This window comes from Artemia sp. Qi Xiang Cuo, chromosome 19 (genome assembly GCF_049724085.1).
Source record: "Artemia sp. Qi Xiang Cuo chromosome 19, ASM4972408v1, whole genome shotgun sequence".
Classification (NCBI taxonomy): domain Eukaryota; kingdom Metazoa; phylum Arthropoda; class Branchiopoda; order Anostraca; family Artemiidae; genus Artemia; species Artemia sp. Qi Xiang Cuo.
The window spans coordinates 13,203,464-13,225,118 of NC_142812.1; the positions used below are offsets into that span (position 1 = coordinate 13,203,464).

The 21,655-nt window shown below is 37.5% G+C and overlaps 1 protein-coding gene across 1 annotated transcript in view; it reads right to left on the reverse strand.

The window, feature by feature from the left end:
* The window catches only part of LOC148940513 (disintegrin and metalloproteinase domain-containing protein unc-71-like), a 426,194-nt gene extending 406,646 nt beyond the window's left edge, over positions 1-19,548 (reverse strand). Inside the window, exon 1 of the mRNA XM_089104806.1 lies at positions 19,435-19,548. Coding sequence (XP_088960932.1) covers positions 19,435-19,437 — 3 coding nt within the window. The 5' untranslated portion in view covers positions 19,438-19,548. The remainder of the gene's footprint in view (positions 1-19,434) is intronic.
* Between the last annotated feature and the right edge of the window lie 2,107 nt (positions 19,549-21,655).

Consider the following 21,655-nt stretch of genomic DNA (forward strand, 5'->3'; position numbering starts at 1 on the left):
ACAGATACGAAACACCCACAGAGACGACACACACACACAGAGTCCACTCACACAGAGAGAGGACAAACACACAGAGACTACAGACAAAAATATATTAAACAGACACATAGATGACAAACACAAAGAAACGACACACATACACGTCACACACACACAGATACGAAAGACACATAGAGACGAAACACACATAGAGACAACACACACACACACAGAGACAACATCCAAGCAGAGACGACACACACACACGGAGACGACACACTCAAAGTGACGACTTACACATAGAGACGACACACACACAGAGACGACACACACACAGAGACGACACAGAAAGAGAGACGACACACACACAGAGACGACACACTCACAGAGACGACTTACACACACATACGAAACACACACACAGACGACACACACACACAGACGACACACAGAGAGAGACGACACTCACACAGATACGACAAACACACACAGACAACACAAACACACAGACTACACACACAACGCGACGACACACGCACAGAGAGCAACAACACACAGAAACGAAACACACACACAGACATAACAAACTAATAAAGAACACACGCGAATAAGGATTAAACACACTCAGATCCAAATTACCCACAGACAAGACACACACACAGAGACAACACACGCACAGAGAGGATAAACACACAGAGACGGCAGACACAAACAGTGGACTCAAAAACAGAGAGGACAAACACACAGAAATGACACATAGAGACGACACATGCACAGAGACGATACACACACACAGAGTCAACACACACACAGAGACGAGACACACACACACACAGAAATGACAAACACACATAGAGATGACACACACAAAGAGACGTCACACACACACAGATACAGAAACACACATAGGGACGACACACACATAGAGACAACACACATACACACAGACAACATCCACACAGAGACGACACAAACACACACACAGAGACGACACACACACAGAGACGACACACTCAAAGTGACGACTTACACATAGAAACGACACACACACAGAGACGACAAGCACACAGAAACGAGATACACACACACATAGCCAGAGACGACACACACAGAGAGACAACACAGACACAGAGACGACACACACACAGAGACGACAACACGTAGAGAGACGACACGCACACATAGACGACACACACACAGAGACAACACACACCCACAGATATGAAACACCCACAGAGACGACACATGCACAGAGACGACACACACACACAGATTCCACTCACACAGAGAGAGTAAAAACACACAGCCCCGAAAGACAAGCCGCGCAGCCATACAACCAGCGCGGAAACACACACAGAAACGCAACAGACACATGGCGCATGCACCATGAAGATACACACACACAGAGTCAACACACAAAGTGATACAACACATATCATCGACCGGAACATAATTGCAGTCTGAGGATCCATTTCGTTCTTTTTTTAATTAAATATAGGTGCGCCACTTAGAGTGGCGTGCCACTCTAAGTGAACCCAGATTAACCCAACTTTTTGGATATCTCTCTCACTATGACTCTGTTTGTGTGTCGTGTCAAAAACCAGTCTGGTTGAAAACGTGGAGTTTTCGTACTGGTCACTTTTTTGCAATGTGTAGGCACACCTGACAATTTTTTTCTTATTCTAAATCTTTGGAAACATCCTCTATTTCTGACCAAGAGCCTGTTCTCTCTGTGCGTGAGTTGGCTCTGTGTGTGTATGTCGTCTCTGTGCATGTGTCGTCTTTGTGTGTGTGTCGTATCTGTGTGTGTGTGTGTGTCGTCTCTTTGTGTGTGTGTGTTGTCTCAGTGTGTTTGTCATCTGTGTGTGTGTGTGTGTGTCGTCTCTATGTGTCTATTCTCTGTGTGTTTTGTCGTCTCTGTGTGTGTGTGTGTCGTATCTATGTGTTAGTCTACTCTATGAGTTTGTAGTCTCTGTGTGTGTGTCGTCTCTGTTTGGGTGTTGTCTCTCTGTGTGTGTGTGTTTTCTCTCTGCGTGCGTTATGTTATGAGTTTCCTTGCTAAAAAAAACTACTTTATTAAAAAAAAAAAATTAAATTGATATAAATACATAAATTATTTACTCAGATATACCTTGTCTCGTCTCTGTGTGTGTGTTGTCTCTGTGTGTGTGTATCATCTATGTGCACGTGTCGTCTGTATGTGTCGTGTGTGTGTGTTTGTACTCTCTGTGTGTGAGTCGTCTCTTTGTGTATGTCGTGTCGGTGTGTTTGTCCTATCTCTGTGTGAGTGGACTCTGTGTGTGTGTGTCGTCTCTGTGCATGTGTCGTCTCTGTGGGTGTTTCGTATCTGTTAGTGTCTGGCGTCTGTGTGTTTGTGTTGTCTCTGCGTGACCGTCGTCTCTCTACATTTTTTAGTCTCTGTGTGTGTCGTCTCTTTGTCTGTGGTTTCTCTATGTGTGTGTCATGTATGTGTATGTTTTTGTGTGTATTTCTTTTATGTGTGCTTTTACTTTCTGTGTGTGGGTAGTTGCTATGTGTTATTCGTCACTATATGTTTGTCGTCTCTGTGTGTGTGTCGTCTCTGTGTGTGTGTCGTCTCTGTGTGTTTGTGTGGGTAGTCTCTGTGTGGATGTTGTCTGTGTGTGTGTGTGTTGTCTCTATGTGTGTGTCGTCTCTATGTGTGTGTCATCTCTATGTTTGTTTGTAATTTCTGTGTGTGTGTGACGTCTCTTTGTGTGTGTCGTCTCTCTGTGTGTGTTGACTCTGTGTGTGTGTATCGTCTCTGTGCTTGGGTCTTCTCTATGAGTCGTTTCTGTGTGTTTTTACTCTCTGTGTGTGTTTAGTCTATTTGTGTCCGTGGTTTCTGTTTGTTTGTCCTCTGTGTGTGTGTGTGGACTCTGTGTGTGTGTGTCGTCTCTGTGTGTGTGTCGTCTCTGTGTGTCTGTCATCTCTATGTCTGTGTTGTCTCTATGTGCGTGTCGTCTCTGTGTGTGTGTCGTTTCTGTGTGTTTGTCCTCTCTGTGCGTGTGTCGTCGCTTTGCGTGTTTCGTATCTGTGTGTGTGTTGTCTCTGTGTGTTTGTCGTCTCTGTTTGCGTGTCGTCTCTCTATGTGTGCTGTCGTCTGTGTGTTTGTCGTCTCTGTGTGTGTGTCGTCTCTATGTGTAAGTCGTCACTTTGAGTGTGTCGTCTCTGTGTGTGTGTCGTCTCTCTATCTGTGTCGTCTATGTGTCTTTGTCGTCTCTGTGTGTGTTTCTTCTCTATGTGTAATTAGTAACTTTGTGTGTGTCTTCTCTGTGTGAGTGTGTCGTCTCTGTGTGGATGTTGTCTCTGTATGTGTGTTGTGTCTCTCTGTTTGTTTCGTCTCTATGTGTGTTTCGACTCTGTGTGTGTGACGTGTCTTTGTATCGTGTCTGTGTGATTGTCATATAGATGTGTGAGTCGTCTCGTTTTGTCTGTCATCTTTGTGTGTTTGTCCTCTCTATGTGTGAGTGAACTCTCTGTGTGTGTGTCGTCTCTGTGCATGTGTCGTCTCTGTGGGTGTTTCGTATCTGTGTGTGTGTGTTGTCTCTGTGTGTTTGTCGTCTCTGTGTGAGTGTCGTCTCTCTATGTGTTGTCGTCTCTGTTTGTGTGTCGTCTCTGTGTCTGTGTTGTCTCTTTGTGTGTGTCGTCTCTGTGTGTATGTGTGTGTGTGTGTCGTTTCTGTGTGCTTGTCGTCTATGTGTGTGTGTAGTCTCTGTGTGAGTTTGTTTCGTCTCTGTGTGGATGTTGTCTGTGTGTGTGTGTGTTGTCTCTATTTGTGTGTCGTCACTATGTGTGTGTGCATGTCGTCTCTGTGTGTGTGTCATCTCTATTTGTGTTTTGTCCTCTCTGTGTTTTTGTGTGTCGTCTCTCTATGTGTGTTGACTCTGTGCGTGTGTATCGTCTCTGTGCATGTGTCGTCTCTATGTGTCGTTTCTGTGTGTTTGTCCTCTCTGTGTGTGATTCGTCTCTTTGTGTCTGTCGTCTCTGTGTGTTTGTCCTCTGTGTGTGTGAGCGGACTCTGTGTGTGTGTCATCTCAGTGGGTGTATCGTCTCCGTGTGTCTGTCATCTCTATGTGTGTGTTGTCTGTATGTGTGTGTCGTATCTGTGTGTGTGTGTAAGTTCTGTGTGTTTGTAAACTCTGTGAGTGTGTCGTCGATGTGTGTTTTTCTTATCTGTGTGTGTGTTGACTCTGTGTGTTTGTTGTCTCTGTTTGAGTGTCGTCTCTCTCTGTGTGTCGTCTCTGTGTGTGTGTAGTCTCTGTGTGTTTGTCGTCTCTATGTGTAAGTCGTCACTGTGAGTGTGTCATCTCTGTGTGTGTGTCGTTTCTCTGTGTGTGTCGTCTCTGTGTGTTTGTATTCTCTTTGTGTGTTTCGTCTCTATGTGTAAGTAGTAACTTTGAATGTGTCGTCTGTGTGTTTGTGTCGGCTCTGTGTGGATGTGGTATCTGTGTGTGTGTGTGTTGTCTCTATGTGTGTGTCGTCTCTATGTGTGTTTCGTATCTGTGTGTGTGTGATGTCTCTTTGTGTGTGTCGTCTCTATGTGTGTTTTGTCATTTCTCTGTGCGTGTCTCGTCTCTCTATGGGTGTTGACTCTGTGTGTGTGTATCATCTCTGTGAATTTGTCCTCTCTAAGTGTCGTTTCTGTGTGTTTTTCATCTATGTGTTTGTTTAATTTATGTGTGTCTTTCTTCTCTGTGTGTGTTTATTCTCTGTGTGTGTGTCGTCTCTATGTATAAGTCGTCACTTTGAGTGTGTCTTCTCTGTGTGTGTGTCTTCTCTCTATGTGTGTCATCTCTGTGTGTTTGTTGTCTCTGTGTGTGTGTCGTATCTATGTGTAAGTCGTCACTTTGAGTGTGTCGTCTCTGTGTGTGTGTTTGTCGTCTCTGTGTGGATATGGTCTCTGTGTGTGTGTTGTCTCTTTGTGTGTGTAGTATCTATGTTTGTGTGTAGTATCTGTGTGTGTGTCGTCTCTCTGTGTGTTTTGTCATTTGTGTGTGTGTGTCCCGTCTCTCTGTGTCTGTTGACGCTCTGTGTCTTTGTCATCTCTGTGCATGTGACATCTCTATGTGTCTTTTCTGTGTGTTTGTCCTCTCTGTGTGTGATTCGTATCTTTGTGTCTGTCGTCTCTGAGTGTTTTTAAATTTTTGAGTCACCTGCCGGAGACTCTGGGTGGGTTGGGTGCCCCCAAATATTGTCCCAAAATTCCTCTCTCAATTGAGAATTTGTTCACGAATGCTCAGTGTTACCAGTAACTTTCCAAATGGTATCGATTCGCTGTCTAAGCTCAGTTTAGAAAATCTGAGCCAATTTCCCCTTTTTCAAATTTAGTGTCACATGCCTGAGACTCTGAACAGGTGAGGTGGGCACCTCCAAAAATTTTCCCCAATTTCCACTCTCGCCTTATAACCTATTCACGGATACCTAAAACCGTTAACGGTTAGACTGTTGACCCTAGCAGTAACCATGCCTTGCTCTACACACATATCAACACTATATTTTTTGTTTTTTGTTTTCCGTTTTCACAATGGGGTCCCAATCGAGCTCATGTCCATCGCTTAGCATTCAGGTCTTGACAAATAAAGCCCAGATAGTCGGACCCCAATGCTCCAATCTGAACACTGACTAAGACCCCAATTCTGAGCCCTATTAATTTCAACCATTCAGGCTGGTGGACTAAGACCCCAATTCTGAGCTAGTGAATTTTCACCATTCAGGCTGGTGGACTAAGATCCCAATACTGAGCTAGTGAATTTTGACTATTCAGGCTGGGGGACTGAGATCTCAATACTGAGCCAGTGTATTTCCACCATTCAGGCTGGTGGACTAAGACCCTAATTCTGAGCTAGTGGATTTCAACCATTCTAGCACTTTGACTTTTCATTTCCTATTAAATCAAAAAAATAAGCATTTTCAACTAGAAATAAGGAGCATCGTTAAAAACTAAGACGAATGGAAATTATCCCGTAGATGAAGTTAGCTACCCCCTTCGAAATACCTTGTTCGTTATTTTAGACTTTGACTTTTCAGTCCCACTTAAATTAAAAAATAAGCATATTCATCTAGAAATAAGGAGCATCGTTAAAAACTAAGACGAATGGAAATTATCCCGTATATGAAGTTAGCTACCCCCCTACGAAATACCTTGTTCTTTATGTTAGACTTTGACTTTTCATTCCCAATTAAATTAAAAAATAAGCATTTTCAACTAGAAATAAGAAGCATCGTTAAAAACTAAGACGAATGGAAATTATCCCGTATATGAAGTTAGCTACCCCCTCCTAAATACCTAGTTCTTTATGTTAGACTTTAAATTTTCATTCCCAATTAAATTAAAAAATAAGTCCTATCATCTTGGAAGTTATTAATGTAGTTTTTAAGCAGAAAAATACTTCATCAAACTTTTATATCTTCGCTCAAGGTTGAATGGAGTTATGGCTAGGGGGATGAGTCCTAAAACCATCTGAATTCATTGTGAGGAGGAGTCATAAAACCCCTGAAAGTCATTGAGGGAAGGAGTCATTGAACTCTCGGTAACTAATAATTTTATTAAACTTCCCAAAAAAATCACACGGAATATCATCCCTTTTTGAACGAATACCATGTAAAGAAAAAATCAAACGGCTTAAAACAACAGAGCCCCCTCAAACCCCGTGAAGTCATTTTAAAAGGTATAACAATTATTTATTTAACAGAAATCCTCGAATTCAATTGAAAGGAAAAAATATAATAATTAATTATTTAACAGAAATTCTCTATTTTTTGAACGAACAACATTTAAAGAAAAAATAAAACTGGCTTAAAACAAAAGAGTCTTTCAAACGCAAATTTTAAAATCAAGAGAATGTAAAAGTTACAAGGTAAACCACGGCTCCTTTGGGAGCCTAGAGAACCTATGAGGACCGGGGGGTCCTTCGGGGTTGGGGTGGGGGGAACGGAGCCCTTTGGGGTTGTGGTAAGGGACCTCACGGCTAAACCACGACAAAGCACTACTCTCGTGGAACTCAATTCCCATTTAACTCAACCCCCGTGCAACTGAATCCCCCTTGTCCCTGAACCCCTGTATAACCGACACCCCCGTGCAACTGTATCCCCTTTAACTGAACCCTCGTGCAACTCAACCCTCCATGCAACCCATCCCTCTCAAAACACTTTTCAGCCATTTCTTTTTAAATTGACAATACTTTTCAAACGTTACTTATGTGTTATGCAGACCACATCGGCGAGGTAAAGCTAGGTCAAGTCACAATGTCATTCTATCGTTACTTTTCAGTTAAGCTATTGAATACCTTCTAGCAATGTCTCTTGTAGGTGTCAAATCTATTAAGTTTCCGTGCTTATTCTTTGTATTTTTGATGCAAACATCCCATTCTTTAATTATCCATCAGGCATTCTTAACCAGCGCAATACCTTAACGTAAATAACTTTCTACAAAAAATTTTCAAATCTCTTAAACTATAGACGTAATTACCCCTTTTCAAAAACATTAGTCCTTCTATTAATGAACCCATGAAACGAAACCAGTCTGATAGCATCACACAATCTCGCTCCTAGTTCCAAAAATAGAATGCATGTAGCGTTCGTAGTAATAGGTTTAAAAACCTATTAGCCAAGTTTAAAAAAAAACCTACTAATCAACTTACAGATGAATGACCACGGATTTAACCTAAAAAAAACTTGTATATCATGAACTAGAAATCTACGTCAGAAAAACTTGTCCTTAATAGGACCGGTATTGCGTTAATCTCTTGACAAAGAAAGATGTAATGCCCCTGTAGAATAGGACTACCAGAAAAACCTGTTTGGTACGGGGGTGCCACGTAAAGGCCCTGAATAGCATAGGAAATTGCTATACCTGTACGCAAATAACATGGAAATTGCTATACCTGTACGCAAAGTATAAGGTTGATTACTACTTACCTCGCGATTCAAACTAAAGTTTTTTAGAAGTTTTAAAACAGTTTTTTATTCTAATCAAATGGCCCTTGTGTTTCAGTTGTCGTTCTTAGAGAATTCGGACAAAAAGTCAAACTTTAGCATAAGGAGCGTGGTATTGAGGAGGGAGGTTCATTCCTCACATGCGAAATAACTTTTGTTTGTTATAAGTTTTAATCTTGCTCCTTAATTTCAGTTGGAAAAACTTTTTATTTAAGAGCATTATTAAAAAAAAATTTTTATCTAATTTCTAAACGTTTATCAAATAATGACGGAAAACCCACCGCCCCTCAATGAAAAATTCCTTTCTTCCACGGAAAATCCTCTAATTACAGTTTCTCTCACTTGAAATACCCACGTGGAAAATTCCCCTTGGACAAATTCATCCTTGCCGAAAATCCCCACCCCTGAAAATTTCTTGCGGGCGATTTTGCCAGAAAAATTATCATTAGCATGCTTCCATTTGAAAAAGACTAATATCTGATCGTTTTTAAAACATGCTGGAAATCCCCGGTCCGTGAAAATTTTTCTAGAAATCCCTTTACCCTCAGTGAAAAATTGCTATCTTTGAAAATTGCCCCATGGAATTTTCACATGAATCTCCCCTATCCCCCGTGGATAGTTACTCCCGTGGAAAATTCCGTAACGGATAATTTATCCTGCGGAGAATCCCCCCTCCCAACGGAAAACTGCTAGACAGTTCCAACCCTTCTGAAAATTTCCCCAGAACATCCCCTCATGTAAAATTGAGTTGGTAATGGGAAACATGCAGAGCTTTGTATAGAAATTCTGACAAATTCCCCCAGCGTAAAATTTCTCCTGGAAATTTTATCCCTGGAGACTTTTTTCAACACGGAAAGTTCCCACCGTGGAAAATCCCCCAAGCAGACACCCCCCCCCCAAAAAAAAAAATTATACTTCTTAACAGCAAAACTACACGTAAACAATTCGCAAATTTCGTTACTTACAGACCTTTCCCCAGGGGATTTAAGGGGCCATGTTGTCCCCAATGACATAGTTATTGGACCTTTCAGCTATGCCAAACAAAATGGCTATCCCAAAAATTTGATCAGACGACTTTGGGGAAAAAGAGGCGTGAGAGGGGGGCTAGTTGCCCTTCAATCATTTTGGTCATTTTAAAGGGCACTAGATCTTTTGATTTCTGATCAAATGAGTTCTATTTCTATCTTCTAGAATCGCTGGTTCGATACAATTACCACTGGGGAAATAAAAAAAATAGCAAGCACAAACAAACAAATAAACACGCATTCGTGATCTTTCTTCTGGCAAAAAATTCGAAATTCCACATTTTTGTATATAGGAGCTTGAAACCTCTACAGTAGGGTTGTCTGATGTGCTGAGTATGCTGGTGTGATTACTATTAGTGCAACGAGATATTTTGGTAGAGTTTTCCGCTTTTCTCAAAAATTTTGCAAATTTTCTCAGGCTCCTAACTTTTGATCGTTAACATTAAACTTAATCAATTTGTAATTAGAATTAGAATTTGGAATTATTGGAATTAGGATAAAAATTTAATTTTTTGATGTATCTCTTATTATCAAAATTTGTAAAGAGTGCTATGAGCGTGTGGTTTAGGAAGGGTGGCCCACTTTATAAACGGAATAATTTCCTGTTAATTTAAGTTGTCATGTTGCTCCTTACTTAAGGTAAAATAAACTTGTGTTTTGTTTAATTTAATTTCTTAATATACAGTAATTGTTTTTTAATTTTATTAGGATCCGTAGTTTCAAATTAAGCAGTAACGGCCAACGCTTATGACATCACTAGATTTTTTTCTAAAGTAGCATTTAATAGACTTTTCGTTGAATTTTAAATTTTTAGGCAAAAAAGAACACTTTAAAATCACATATTTTAATTTTTAAGCCAAAAACCTTATAGGAAAATTTTTAAGCTCCTTAAAAAAATTCTACTTGTTTATACATTCATCTTTTTGGCGTTCTGGGGTACAAATAAGAGGAGGGTGTTAAAAAGGCCGTAAAAATATAGCTACTTGAAAGTCAACTTTTGTTTTATTCTCAAAACTCTGTTTTATTATTTATCTCCTCACAACTAGTTAAAAACTTTGATCTCAACAAGAATCAAACTTCTAATCACCTGGGAAAACATCTTTAATTTTTTAAGTTTAGGCAGTATTCATCAGGGATTGCGGCTAAAAGGACATATCTGCGCAGTTGAAATAACTCCTGATGTCAAAACTCTCTAAGAGATGTATAAAAACAATTCGATGATAAAAGCAAGAAGGAAAGTTGAAAAAGTAGTAAAGAAATAATTAATCAACGGATCAGCAATGTCACCCAAATGTAAGATGAGGATTTTTAACTAGGATAAGCAAAGCATTAATAATCTTGGCATTCTGATTTTTTCCAGATAATGATTTGACTAAAAACTGGGGGAGTGTAGATAGGCAGATCATTTTCATGGCGTTCACACAAGATGCTGAAACAGGGCGTTAAATATAGGTTATTCTTTCAACATCTTTTAAACTTTCCCACGAAATATGTGCAGCATTGTCATGTGTATTAAAGTCTGGAGGTGTATATATTGTCACCGGTATCTTTGAGAAGTTTCAAGCAAAGAACTCAATTGTTTATAATATACCATGTTTGAGTAACATTGCATGTTTATTCAAAATATAGGAAGGGCTATCTAGGGAGGATATTAAGTAAGTAATTTCTTGCAGAGGTAATTTTATGCCACTTGGGGGAATAAGAAGATACTTGGGAAGGGTTAGAATGGAGAGTGGTCCTTACAGTTGCCCGATGTTTGGAGAGTGGGAGGAAAATTTATTACATTTTCTGGGGGAGTGTGAAGGGTTAAGGATTTTGAGAATTTTTGGAGTGGATGAGAGAGATGAGCCTTGGGTGGAAAAATTGCTGGAAAATGGGTGTTTTGTTAATATTAAGAATCTGGCGTGGTTTATTCGTGTGGGTATAACCTATTGTGAGGGCGTTATGTGATGACTTTGTTTGTTTGTATTAGTGTTCTTGGATGGTTTTCTGTGCTCTGATAAAAAGTTTAAACTGAATTCTTTAACCGTATCAGTATGTATGTATGTATGTATAAATTTTTTGCCCATCATAAATGTAAAATACAACACTGATGGAGTATAAAGAAAGAAAATGAAAAAAAAAAACAAATAAATTCTGACAAATACGAACAGAACCAAAACAGAGAAGAACAGACAAGAAGAAGAAAAAATTACAAATAGGGGCAATTATATGTAAGAACAAACCTATAATCAAGGACGGACAATTTCAGAGGTGCTTTCACCAATAATCTGTCTCTGATGTCTCTTATTTTTTTTTTTCACCGCGGACGCTCAATTTGCAAATCCATACCAAGAAAGCTCTGAACTGTTATTAAGCTAGAAAGGCGCCTTAGCAAAAATTTTGGATACTTGTAAAAACATTTTCGTATATCCTTAATATATGAAGCAGTAAGAAGAGACCAAAATGGTGCAAGAGCGAGCAGATGCGGTACAACAAATGCATTATAAACGCGAGCTAAGATACAGCGGTTAAATTTAAATTTAAACATAACTAGTAAACCATACGCATTCTTAGCTTTTCTGGCAAAAAAATCTTTCGAAAGTTGACGCGTGGCGCGAAGATTTGACCCAGTCGGTCTGTTTTGGCACAATGGCAGTATTATTAAACAGGGGAGGAGAAGAAACAGCGCCCTGTCTAATGCCCTTTTTTAATGGAATTGAAGGAGTGAGTTCCACCGTACCAGGTGAGATGGTAACCTTAACTTTGGCATTTAGCTTTTTATACATACCACGCATCGATTTGATGATAGAAATATTGACTCCACCCTTATAAGCAGTCAAGAAGATATGTGGATGTATACCCGTGTCGAAAGCTCTAGATTAGTATGTTGTTAACTGTAATTGTATGGTTTTTTGTGGCCATGGCCCTGCGGTTTTTATTTGATTTTTTTTTGTCAAACATACTATAGGGTTCACTCACTTAGTATATAGTATTAATGAAACTTGCACAAAAAGCATCACTTATGCTTTGTGTTTCCTGAATTTATTACATAAGACTTTCATCAAAATTTTGTTGTCGAGTTCCCTCCAAAAGATCTAATTTGCTCCTTAGGGTTTTGAGGCAAATTATTTATAAGACACAAACACATGAGAGAGGAGAATAAATTTGTCGAATTGGCAAAATATTGATATAGCTCATAAAAACAGAGACATAGAAGAAGAACATATTTTGGTCCCAGAACGTACAAGACCTCATATTTAAACGATGGCTTTCTAGACAAACTTTCTTCTAATTTTAAAGAAAGTCGCAGAGTAACGTGAACGAAACTTTCTAGAATTAGCTCTAGTTCTAGCACTTATCAGAGGCAACGCTATAGCGTTGCCTAGAGTAAAGGACATACGGCTCCAATATTTTATTATTATTATTTATTATCTTATTCCCCAGAGGCAAGTGATCGGATGGCAACTATCCCCCCCACACCCTTTTTTCCCAAATGCATCTGATAAAAATTTTGAGATAGCCATTTTGTTAAAAATAATTCAATGATCACATAAAGAAAAAACTCTGGTGTCGACACAGCCCCCAAGGGCCCGGGGGCAGACGTTGTAAGTTAAGCCCATGGGGCATGTATCGTTCTTATGGAAGAAATGCTCGTATAAACTTCAGAGAGGGCTCATTTGATTGGAAATTCAAACTTCTAGTTCGCTTTTTAAGAGCCAAAAGATATCGAAGGGTACCCAGCCCCCCCCCCCTCGTGCCCTTTTTTTCCCAGATGCACCCGATTAAAATTTTGAGATAGCCATTAAAAAAACAAATCAAAGACTATAGAACGAAAACTCCGGGGTTGACACAGCCCCACAGAGCCCGAGGACAGGCGCTGTAAGTTATACCCTGGGGGAATATATGGCTCTTATGGTAGGGATGCTCGTAAATTGTTCAATTGTGCTTCGTGCTTTTGTTCTTTGTTCATTTGATTGGAAATTGAAAGTTTTAGTTCAATTTTTGAGAGTCAAAAGAGATTGTAGGGTATCTAGCCCCCTCACGCCCCTTTTTCACCGAATGCATCTGGCAAAAATTTTTAGACAGCCATTTTGTTAAGAATTGTTCAAAAGTCAGATAACAAAAGAGCCCCAATCTGTACCTTAAATTCACAGAGCTCTATTTCATACTGGACTTATGCTTATGTATAGGTTATCTAATATGCCAATTGTATTTCTTCCTCGTTTTACCCATAACAGTGGTATAAAAGCGCATAATAGGTCTATAATAGCGTTCGCTATTTTTGGGATAGTGATTACGCCGATTTGCGCTATACGTTTTCACTCTAGCCCCCCCCCCCACGCCCTTTTTTCCCCAAACCCATCTGCTACAAATTTTGAGATAGTCTTTTTTTTTTTTTATTCAAAATTAGATAACAAAAACTCCGGGGTCGACACAACCCCCAGGGCCCGGGGGGATAGGCGTTGTAAGTGTTGTCCTGGGGGCGTATATGATTCTTATGAAAGGGATATTTGTCTAAACTTCAGAGAGGGCTCACTTGATTAGAAATTGAAAGTTTTAGTTCACTTATTAAGATTCAAAATATATCCGAGGGCAACAAGACCCCCCCCCCCAAGACTCACCCTTTTTTCCCCAAACCCATCTGATAAAAATTTTGAGATAGCCATTTTGTTAAAAATAGTTCAAAGGTCAGATAAGAAAAACTCCTGTGTCGACGCAACCCCCCAGGGCCCCGGGGCAGGCGTTTTAAGTAATGCTCTGGGGGCATGTATGGTTCTTATGGAAGGAATGCTCGTATAAACTTCGGAGAGGACTCATTTGATTAGAACTTAAAATTTCTCGTTCTCTTTTCAAGAATCAAAAGAGATCGTAGGGCAACTAGCCTCCCCCCCCCCTCCACGTCCAGTTTTTCGCACACCCATCGGATATGCTCTCTGAGAGAGCCACTTTTTGAAACTGGTTAAAGTACAATATAACGAAAAATTCGGGGTCAACACGGTCTTTCAGGGCCCGGGGTAGGTATTGGAATTCTTGCCCGGTGAGATATGTAGCCATTATGAAAGGTCTACTCGGATAGACTTCAAAAAGGAGTTATTTGATTAAAAATTGAAAGTTCCCGTTCAATTTTTAAAAGTCAAAAGAGAACGTAGGGCAACTAGCTCTACTACCCACACCCTCTTTTCCACAAACCCATCCGATACAAATTTTGGGATAGCCATTTTTTAATTAGTTCAAAGGTCAAATAACAAAAACTCCAGTGTCGACACAATCCCCCAGGGCCCGGGGGCAGGCTTTCTAACTTATATCTGGGGGCAGTATAACAGCGCTATAATAGGGCATAATAGGTTTATAATAGCGTTCGCTATTTTTGGGCTAGTGATTACTTCGATTTGGGATATACGAGTTCACTCTTACCCCCCCCCCCCCCACGCCGTTTTTCCTCTAACCCATCTGCTACAAATTTTGAGATAGCCATTTTTTTTTTATTTAAAAAATTAGATAACAAAACTCCGGGGTCGACACAACCCCCAGGGCCTGGGGCGTAGGCATTATAAGTGTTGTCCTGGGAGCGTATATGGTTTTCATGAAAGAGATGCTCGTATAAACTTCAGAGACGGCTCATTTGATTAGAAATTAAAAGTTCTAGTTCACTTTCTCAGAGTACAAAAAGATCAGAGGGCAACTAGCGCCTCCCCCCTCAACTCTTTTTTCCCCAACCCCATTTGATAAAAATATTGATGCGGCTATTTTGTTAAAAATGGTTTCAAACATCAGATATTAAAACTCCTGGGTCGACACAATCCCCCAGGGCCCGGGAACAGGCGTTGTAAATTATATCCTGGGTGCATATATGGTTCTCATAGAAGGGAGGCTCGTATAAACTTCAGAGAGGGCTCATTTGACTGAAAATTGAAAGCTCTAGTTCACTTTTAAAGAGTCAAAAGATATCGAAGGGCAATTAGCCCGCCCCCACACCCTTTTTCCCAAACCCATTCGATAAAAATTTTGAGATAGCCATTTCGTTAAAAGTAGTTCAAACATTGGATAATAGAAACTCCGAGATGGACACAACCCCATTTTTTTACTGTGATATTGTTACTTTGATACTATCTTTGATACTTTGATAAACATTTGACTTCGAAAAAAAAAGTTTGACTTTGAAAATAAGGTATTTTTTAAAACTTGAAACTTTTTGCAAAAACAAAAAACGAACAAAAATTAATTAAAAAAATTTTCTGAAAAAGAAGTTTTTAAAGAAAAGTAAAGGCCATTTTAAACTTAAGATCATCAGATACAAATACCTGTTAAAATTCAAACTAAATACGACCAAAAATTACTATTAAGGAATAAATGATACCCAAAACGAACAGAAATTAAATAAACAATCATAGCAAAAAAACATGCAACAAGTAATAATATATATATATATATATATATATATATATATATATATATATATATATATATATATATATATATATATATATATATATATATATATATATATATATATATATATATATTCGTTTTAAGCATGATTTGCATATTCAATTTAAGCATAAATCATATATAAACATATATATATATATATATATATATATATATATATATATATATATATATATATATATATATATATATATATATATATATATATATATATATATATATATATATATATATATATATATATATATATATATATATATATATATATATATATATATATATATATATATATATATATATATATATATATATATATATATATATATATATATATATATATATATATATATATATATATATATATATATATATATAACACTATATAAACACTTCTCTGTAAGTGTTTTTTATTCCATTTGAATGAACTATCTTTTTTCAGGTGTACCAGACCTGGTTAAACTTCCTTGAAGTAATGATGCTAGGGCTGTTTTGAAAATAATAAAAAACAAATTAGTTTTAGTGATTGAATTTTAAGGTGAGTTTCTTTTATATTGGCTTTTTCTTCATTTGTTTTGCTAAGGACGGCCCTTGGATATAGGGTCATGCATCTAAAGTTCCGTTCCACTGTCTCATATAAAAATTTTCCTATTGTTCTACTTATTGTTTATGATGGAAAGGCAGTGTTGTCATCGTCGCTATTTACGCAGAGGATATTGTGACAGAAAGTGACACTTTACTGTGGCGCAATTTCATTTTTGACATAAAAAAATTAATTTTTATTCACGTGAGTCCTTTTTCTGTTATCTATGACCTTTGGTTTAGTACAGAAACCTCTGGGGAAGCTAAAGAAAAAAGGAGAGACAGAACACTTTTACTATTGATGGTGCAGCGTGATTTTTAGGAGGGTGCATAGTAAACCATCAGTTTCGGGTTATAGAACATGACAAACCAATTCGCTATCTTAGAATTTGATTTTTTCTACTTTTTGGCCCTCTTTGGGCGAAAATTTTTGTTTTGTGGCACAAAGTGGTTGAAAACGGCTCTTTTCTGCGACATGATCTGTTTTGTTTCTTAAAAGAGCACTACACATTACAATTACCCTCCCATTGTGCTATCTCCCACTAATCTCTTACCTCGGCCGTATCCAGGATTTTCTTTTCTTGGGGGGGGGGAGTACAAAAAGACCTTAAAAACGCATCAAAACTTGTTTATATTCATTTTTGTTATGTTCTTTACGAGTCGGACAAACATTTGGGGGGGGGGGGTATTCAAAATAAATTGACTTTTTTCAGAACTGACGTCACCATGATAATCAACTCCCAGATGCCCACCGTCTTCAGTAATAAATATGCTTATTTCTTTTTGCTACTGTCTGAAAAATTAATTTTTTCTTGCTCCTAAGTAAAGTTACCATTTTACAGAGAACTGTTATAAACTTCTTGTCCAAGTGGCCTACTTCCAATTCAAATCAAGAATTGAATCTAATATGAAAGTCCCTTTCCCCTTCTGACGTGGTTGTAAATTGTGTTACCTCTTCCAAAGGCGGTTGTAAATTGTGTAACCCCTTCAGATTTCAAATCTCCCTTTAAGAAAAATGGCAACTTGCCAGTCAGGCATGATTGAGATTTCCATTGAAAGCTAAATGATATCGAATTACTAACAACATGAGCAGTATTGAACAAAAATATTGCGTTTGAATATCCTGCCAACATTGTTTAATTAAACATATTTAATTTAAATATTACATTCTTCTATTTAACTGGGGTAATTTGGGTCCTACACCGTCAATCCAACTGGGAAGTTCCTTAGGAAAGCCTGTTGAAAAACATGTTTATCTTGGTCTACCTATTGGCCCATCCCTAAAGTAAAACCCTTTGTTGCTGATTTTCCACCTTGAAATAAAATGTGTTGCGTCTTATGCTTCAGTTGTCCGAAATAAAAAACGTTTCAACCGAATAATCCTCGCTAAACTATATATTTCAACAGCACTGCCACATTTTTTATACACCTCCCCCTTTTGGAAGATTTTTCCACAAACAGATAAACGTAAACTCCGTTCATAAACGTAACCACCGTGGACCCAAAATTCAGCATTAATCCGTAATTATAAAATAGCCGACCCAGCAAAATGTATTTCGAAACACAATCGCCACATCAGTTTTCATCCATGGTATTCCCTTCATACACAGTGATATCTAAAGTTGTATGTATTTAAAAGTAGTTCAATGCTTTATAGATTGCTCTGATAGTTGTGATGTCCCTTTTTTTTCTCATGTTCCGTTTTTTGTCGTTTATCTATGTACTCCGTCTCTGTGTACTTTTGTATTGTATGACGGGTTAAAAATTAATAAATAAATATTTATAAACTTGGTGATATGTCGAAAAATGAAATACATTCTGTTTGATTATTTTTGGATTATTATTTAGTCCAATCATTTAATCTTGTCTAGTGTCGTCTTATCTGCATCATTTTTACATATTATCTCTTCTGATAATGTTTCTTCTGATAATGTCTTTGAAAGATGGGAATATATCATTGTTGCATCAGCAGCTGCAACGTAGTAGCCACGGCCCATACTAACCGATCTCTTAAAGACCCATTTTTTGGAAGCTTTCTAGTGAGAAACTTTTTCCACTGGATGCTGGTTCCGCAATAACAAGTCTTATTCAGATTTAGCAAAACAATCTTTTTTTTTGTATTTTAAGGGCATAGATTACTAAAATGATAGCTTCTTTTTATCATCACAAGCGTATAAGGGGTTGAGAGATGTATTATTTGTAGGCAAAAGTCATTTTAGGATGAAGATAGGGCAAACCATGTTCCAGGACACAATTCTCATTAATTAAAATTTATTTTTTATTAGTTATTTTTTAATTAATTTATTTTTTTCTTATAATATTTTTTATTATTTTTAGCATTCTAAAATACCATATATTATAAACATCTGTTCTATTCTTTACAATGGCGCATTTAGGAAAAGGTTCAGGGAGGGTGGGGGTATTTTTCAGGAGGGGGGAGTTCAAAAAAAAAAAACTTTTGAGGACTTAAAACCTGGACCACCTCCCCCCTGGATACGGCCTTGATTCTTTATATAATAAGTGAACAAACTACAAAAAAGTTAGTTTCTTTTCCCTAATATGAAAATACAAGATGTTAAAATCAAGTTAAATTTGCAGCTATGAGCCGTTTTACCTAACAAATAATTAATTATAATTAAAGATAATTGGCTTTGGAACATACCCCTGGCTTCCTCACATCCATAAATTAAAGGAGACACTTAAAGGAAAACATTTCCTAATTTTACCTCGAACGCCCACCTGAAAGTAAATGAGCCGTTCAAAAGCTAAACGGATGGTGACACTGAAGGAGAAATTCGAGGATGAAGACACATTACTAACTTCGATTTTAATGAAAAAAAAATTTAATAAATTTGCGGTATTAGTTTATGTGTTTGGGCATTCAGGCTAATGTAAATGTATTTGAGGCTTCACTTGATAAAACAACTAGTTCTTATTTGATGGTCAAAACAGTTTTGTTCATGTTTCGATACACTAATTCTTATTTTTGGGCATTTTCTAAACAATTCCCAAAGTTAACAGCCAACCAAAGTATTTGATTCTAAAATTATAGAATATTTTAGAAAATATAATTATTTTTTGATTTTTTTTTAACATCCAACATTCCTTCGGGTTTTTAGATACGGCGGCCTTTGATGTTCTTTACAAAGTTTAGGGGTTAAGTCGTCGCAAAGCTAGAATCCAAAAAACGTGGACGTTTTCTTAGACGGGATCAATAATGCACATAATATTTGACATAATTAATTATGAAGCAAAGTGAAACAAGACAGTTTGAGGGGGGGTGGGGGAGTACCTCCATCTGGATGGACTTACCATGGAGTAATTTGTTACGAGTGCTGCTTTAACATATTTCGCTGAGAACGTTTAAAATTTTCAAAAGAAAGTTATAATAAACGAAGCTAAAAACGATAAGTACGTTCTGTAGGTGTTTATAAATAAAAATAGATGAATGATATTAACTTACCATAGATTTATCTATTATAAGTGCCGTTTCAACATATTTAGTAGAAAACCTTGCGTCTCTTTTGCTTCTATTAGTGGCGTTAACATCTCTCTTGTACTTAGATCCTTTTGATTTTCTGAAAGAAGAAACTAAATACACAAGTGCTCAGAGTTCAAGCACTTGGATAAGCAAATTCAGAAAATAAATATACGCTTAGAACAGACCAATAACACGAATCACCTAAAAAAAAGGGTACTTGTTAATTATTCCGAACACTCTCAAGAATTTTGATTTGAAGATTTGTAAAAACCGGTTTCATGTTTCATAACCACAAGATTTGGGTGACAGAATGCATTGGGCTTACATAATTTGGGCTTTAGTTTCATATTAGGGGGAAGTGGGGGTAAAGTATTTGGACAGCGTGAAGTTAGAAAACAAGTTTTACTTCATAATATGCAGACTAATTCTAAATAGCCCAAATTATGTAAGTCCAATGCATTCTGTCACCCGTCACTCGTGTTTGTGGCTATGAAACCGGTTTGTTCATATCTTACATTCAGAGTAGCAAAACTTGATTCGGAGAAAGAAACTTGGGAGCGATTTACGGCCTTTAAGGAATGCAAAATGTCAATAATACCACAATTTATATTTCAGCAAGGTGTAAGTTAATATGGCTGAGAGTAAAAACGTTCATTAGTAATTAAATTCACTCATTAGTTAACATTATAATTTTTAAAATTATTGAAATCATGAAATTCCGATAAAATTGTCAGAAGTAGTAATCGCATTAATAATAGAAGCAGCGTAACAGGAAGGGTTATAATAGGAGTAGTCCAGCTTTAGGAATAGTAATAGTAGCAAAAGTAACAGAAGTAGTCGTCGACGAGAATTTGCGATAGATAGATCGTGTAAATCAAAAGCCCATGATCCATATACATACAAAGATTTATGAAAAATAAAGAAATCACCAAAAGAACAAATTACAAAGCACACAGAAACATATTATGTAGCGAAAAAATATATAAAGAGGCCTTTTTAGGAGCTGTTCCGGTGTTGCGAAATGGTTTGAGATCTAAATTCTGCCATAAGCTCCTTCTTCTGTAATTATCCCCGAAAGGGAAATCCTGCTTGCGTGGCCTAACACGAGGAATCAGGATGGAACTATCACGAGTTTGCCTAACCAGAAAACTGAACAGCGCTGCTGGGTTTCCTTCAAGAACGGTGCCCCTTGAGAAAATTACAGCCTCGTAGACAACACAGCATCTTAACTAGATTTTGACTGATAAATGATTCTTCTAGGTTTTGTTTGCTTTGGTTTTATTTTTTATACTGAAAATCCTCTTCCTATCTAAGTAATCTATTATGGGCTGCCTCCTCATAATAGTGTAATATAAGTTGGCATGAATACACAATGAGTCGGAGGTAATAGGCTAGAAACTTCTCGGGCAGGATTTCGACTCTTGTTGATAGAAGAGCATCGTCGAGGGTGGAAAACCATGATCTGACCAAGATCCCCCAGTAGTAAGGGCCCAATTCGTTGAAAATATACATGCACTTTCACAAGCCTGAGGCATGGATATGTGTGTAGTTTAACCGGTACATTGGCTTACCAGGGCCAGTCACCTATTACTACGAACGATAAATGCCTTAGCAGACGGGTTTTCTGATGTAACACACATTTTTTTGTGTGTCAGTCAGTTAGAGAAAGCTGGCGGTTAGTCCATATGATGACTTGATTAGTCGGTTTTTAAAAAAATTGGCAAGCTATAATTTACTCAAGCAAAAAACCTTATAAAATGTTCATACAGTGCATTCCAATTTTCATTATGTTTTAAGACATTGGTTATAGTACACTACATATTATTAACTTTGAAAACAATGGATTCGTCAATTTTCAATGTGAGTACACTTTTCATTCTTTTATTTCCCAAAAAAAAAATTAAAGAAAAACGTTTTACTATTAAATTCAAATTTCAGGGGGGACTTAGCCCCCTTCCCTCCAACAATACAAAATCTTAAGAATATGATGAGTATATTCGATAGAAACGGCAAAGCACGCTTTTTTCTATTATGTAAATAAAATCTCTCCTCCACAGCTATGTTTACAAGTTTTAATTGTTTTGAAAAACAGTTCTTTATCATTCAGAAACAAGCTTTTTCCAAACATGTTGTATTTTTCCGGTTTGAATGAAAAGCTTGCGTGTTACAAAGAGAGTGACAGTTTTGGGAGTCAAATTTCACA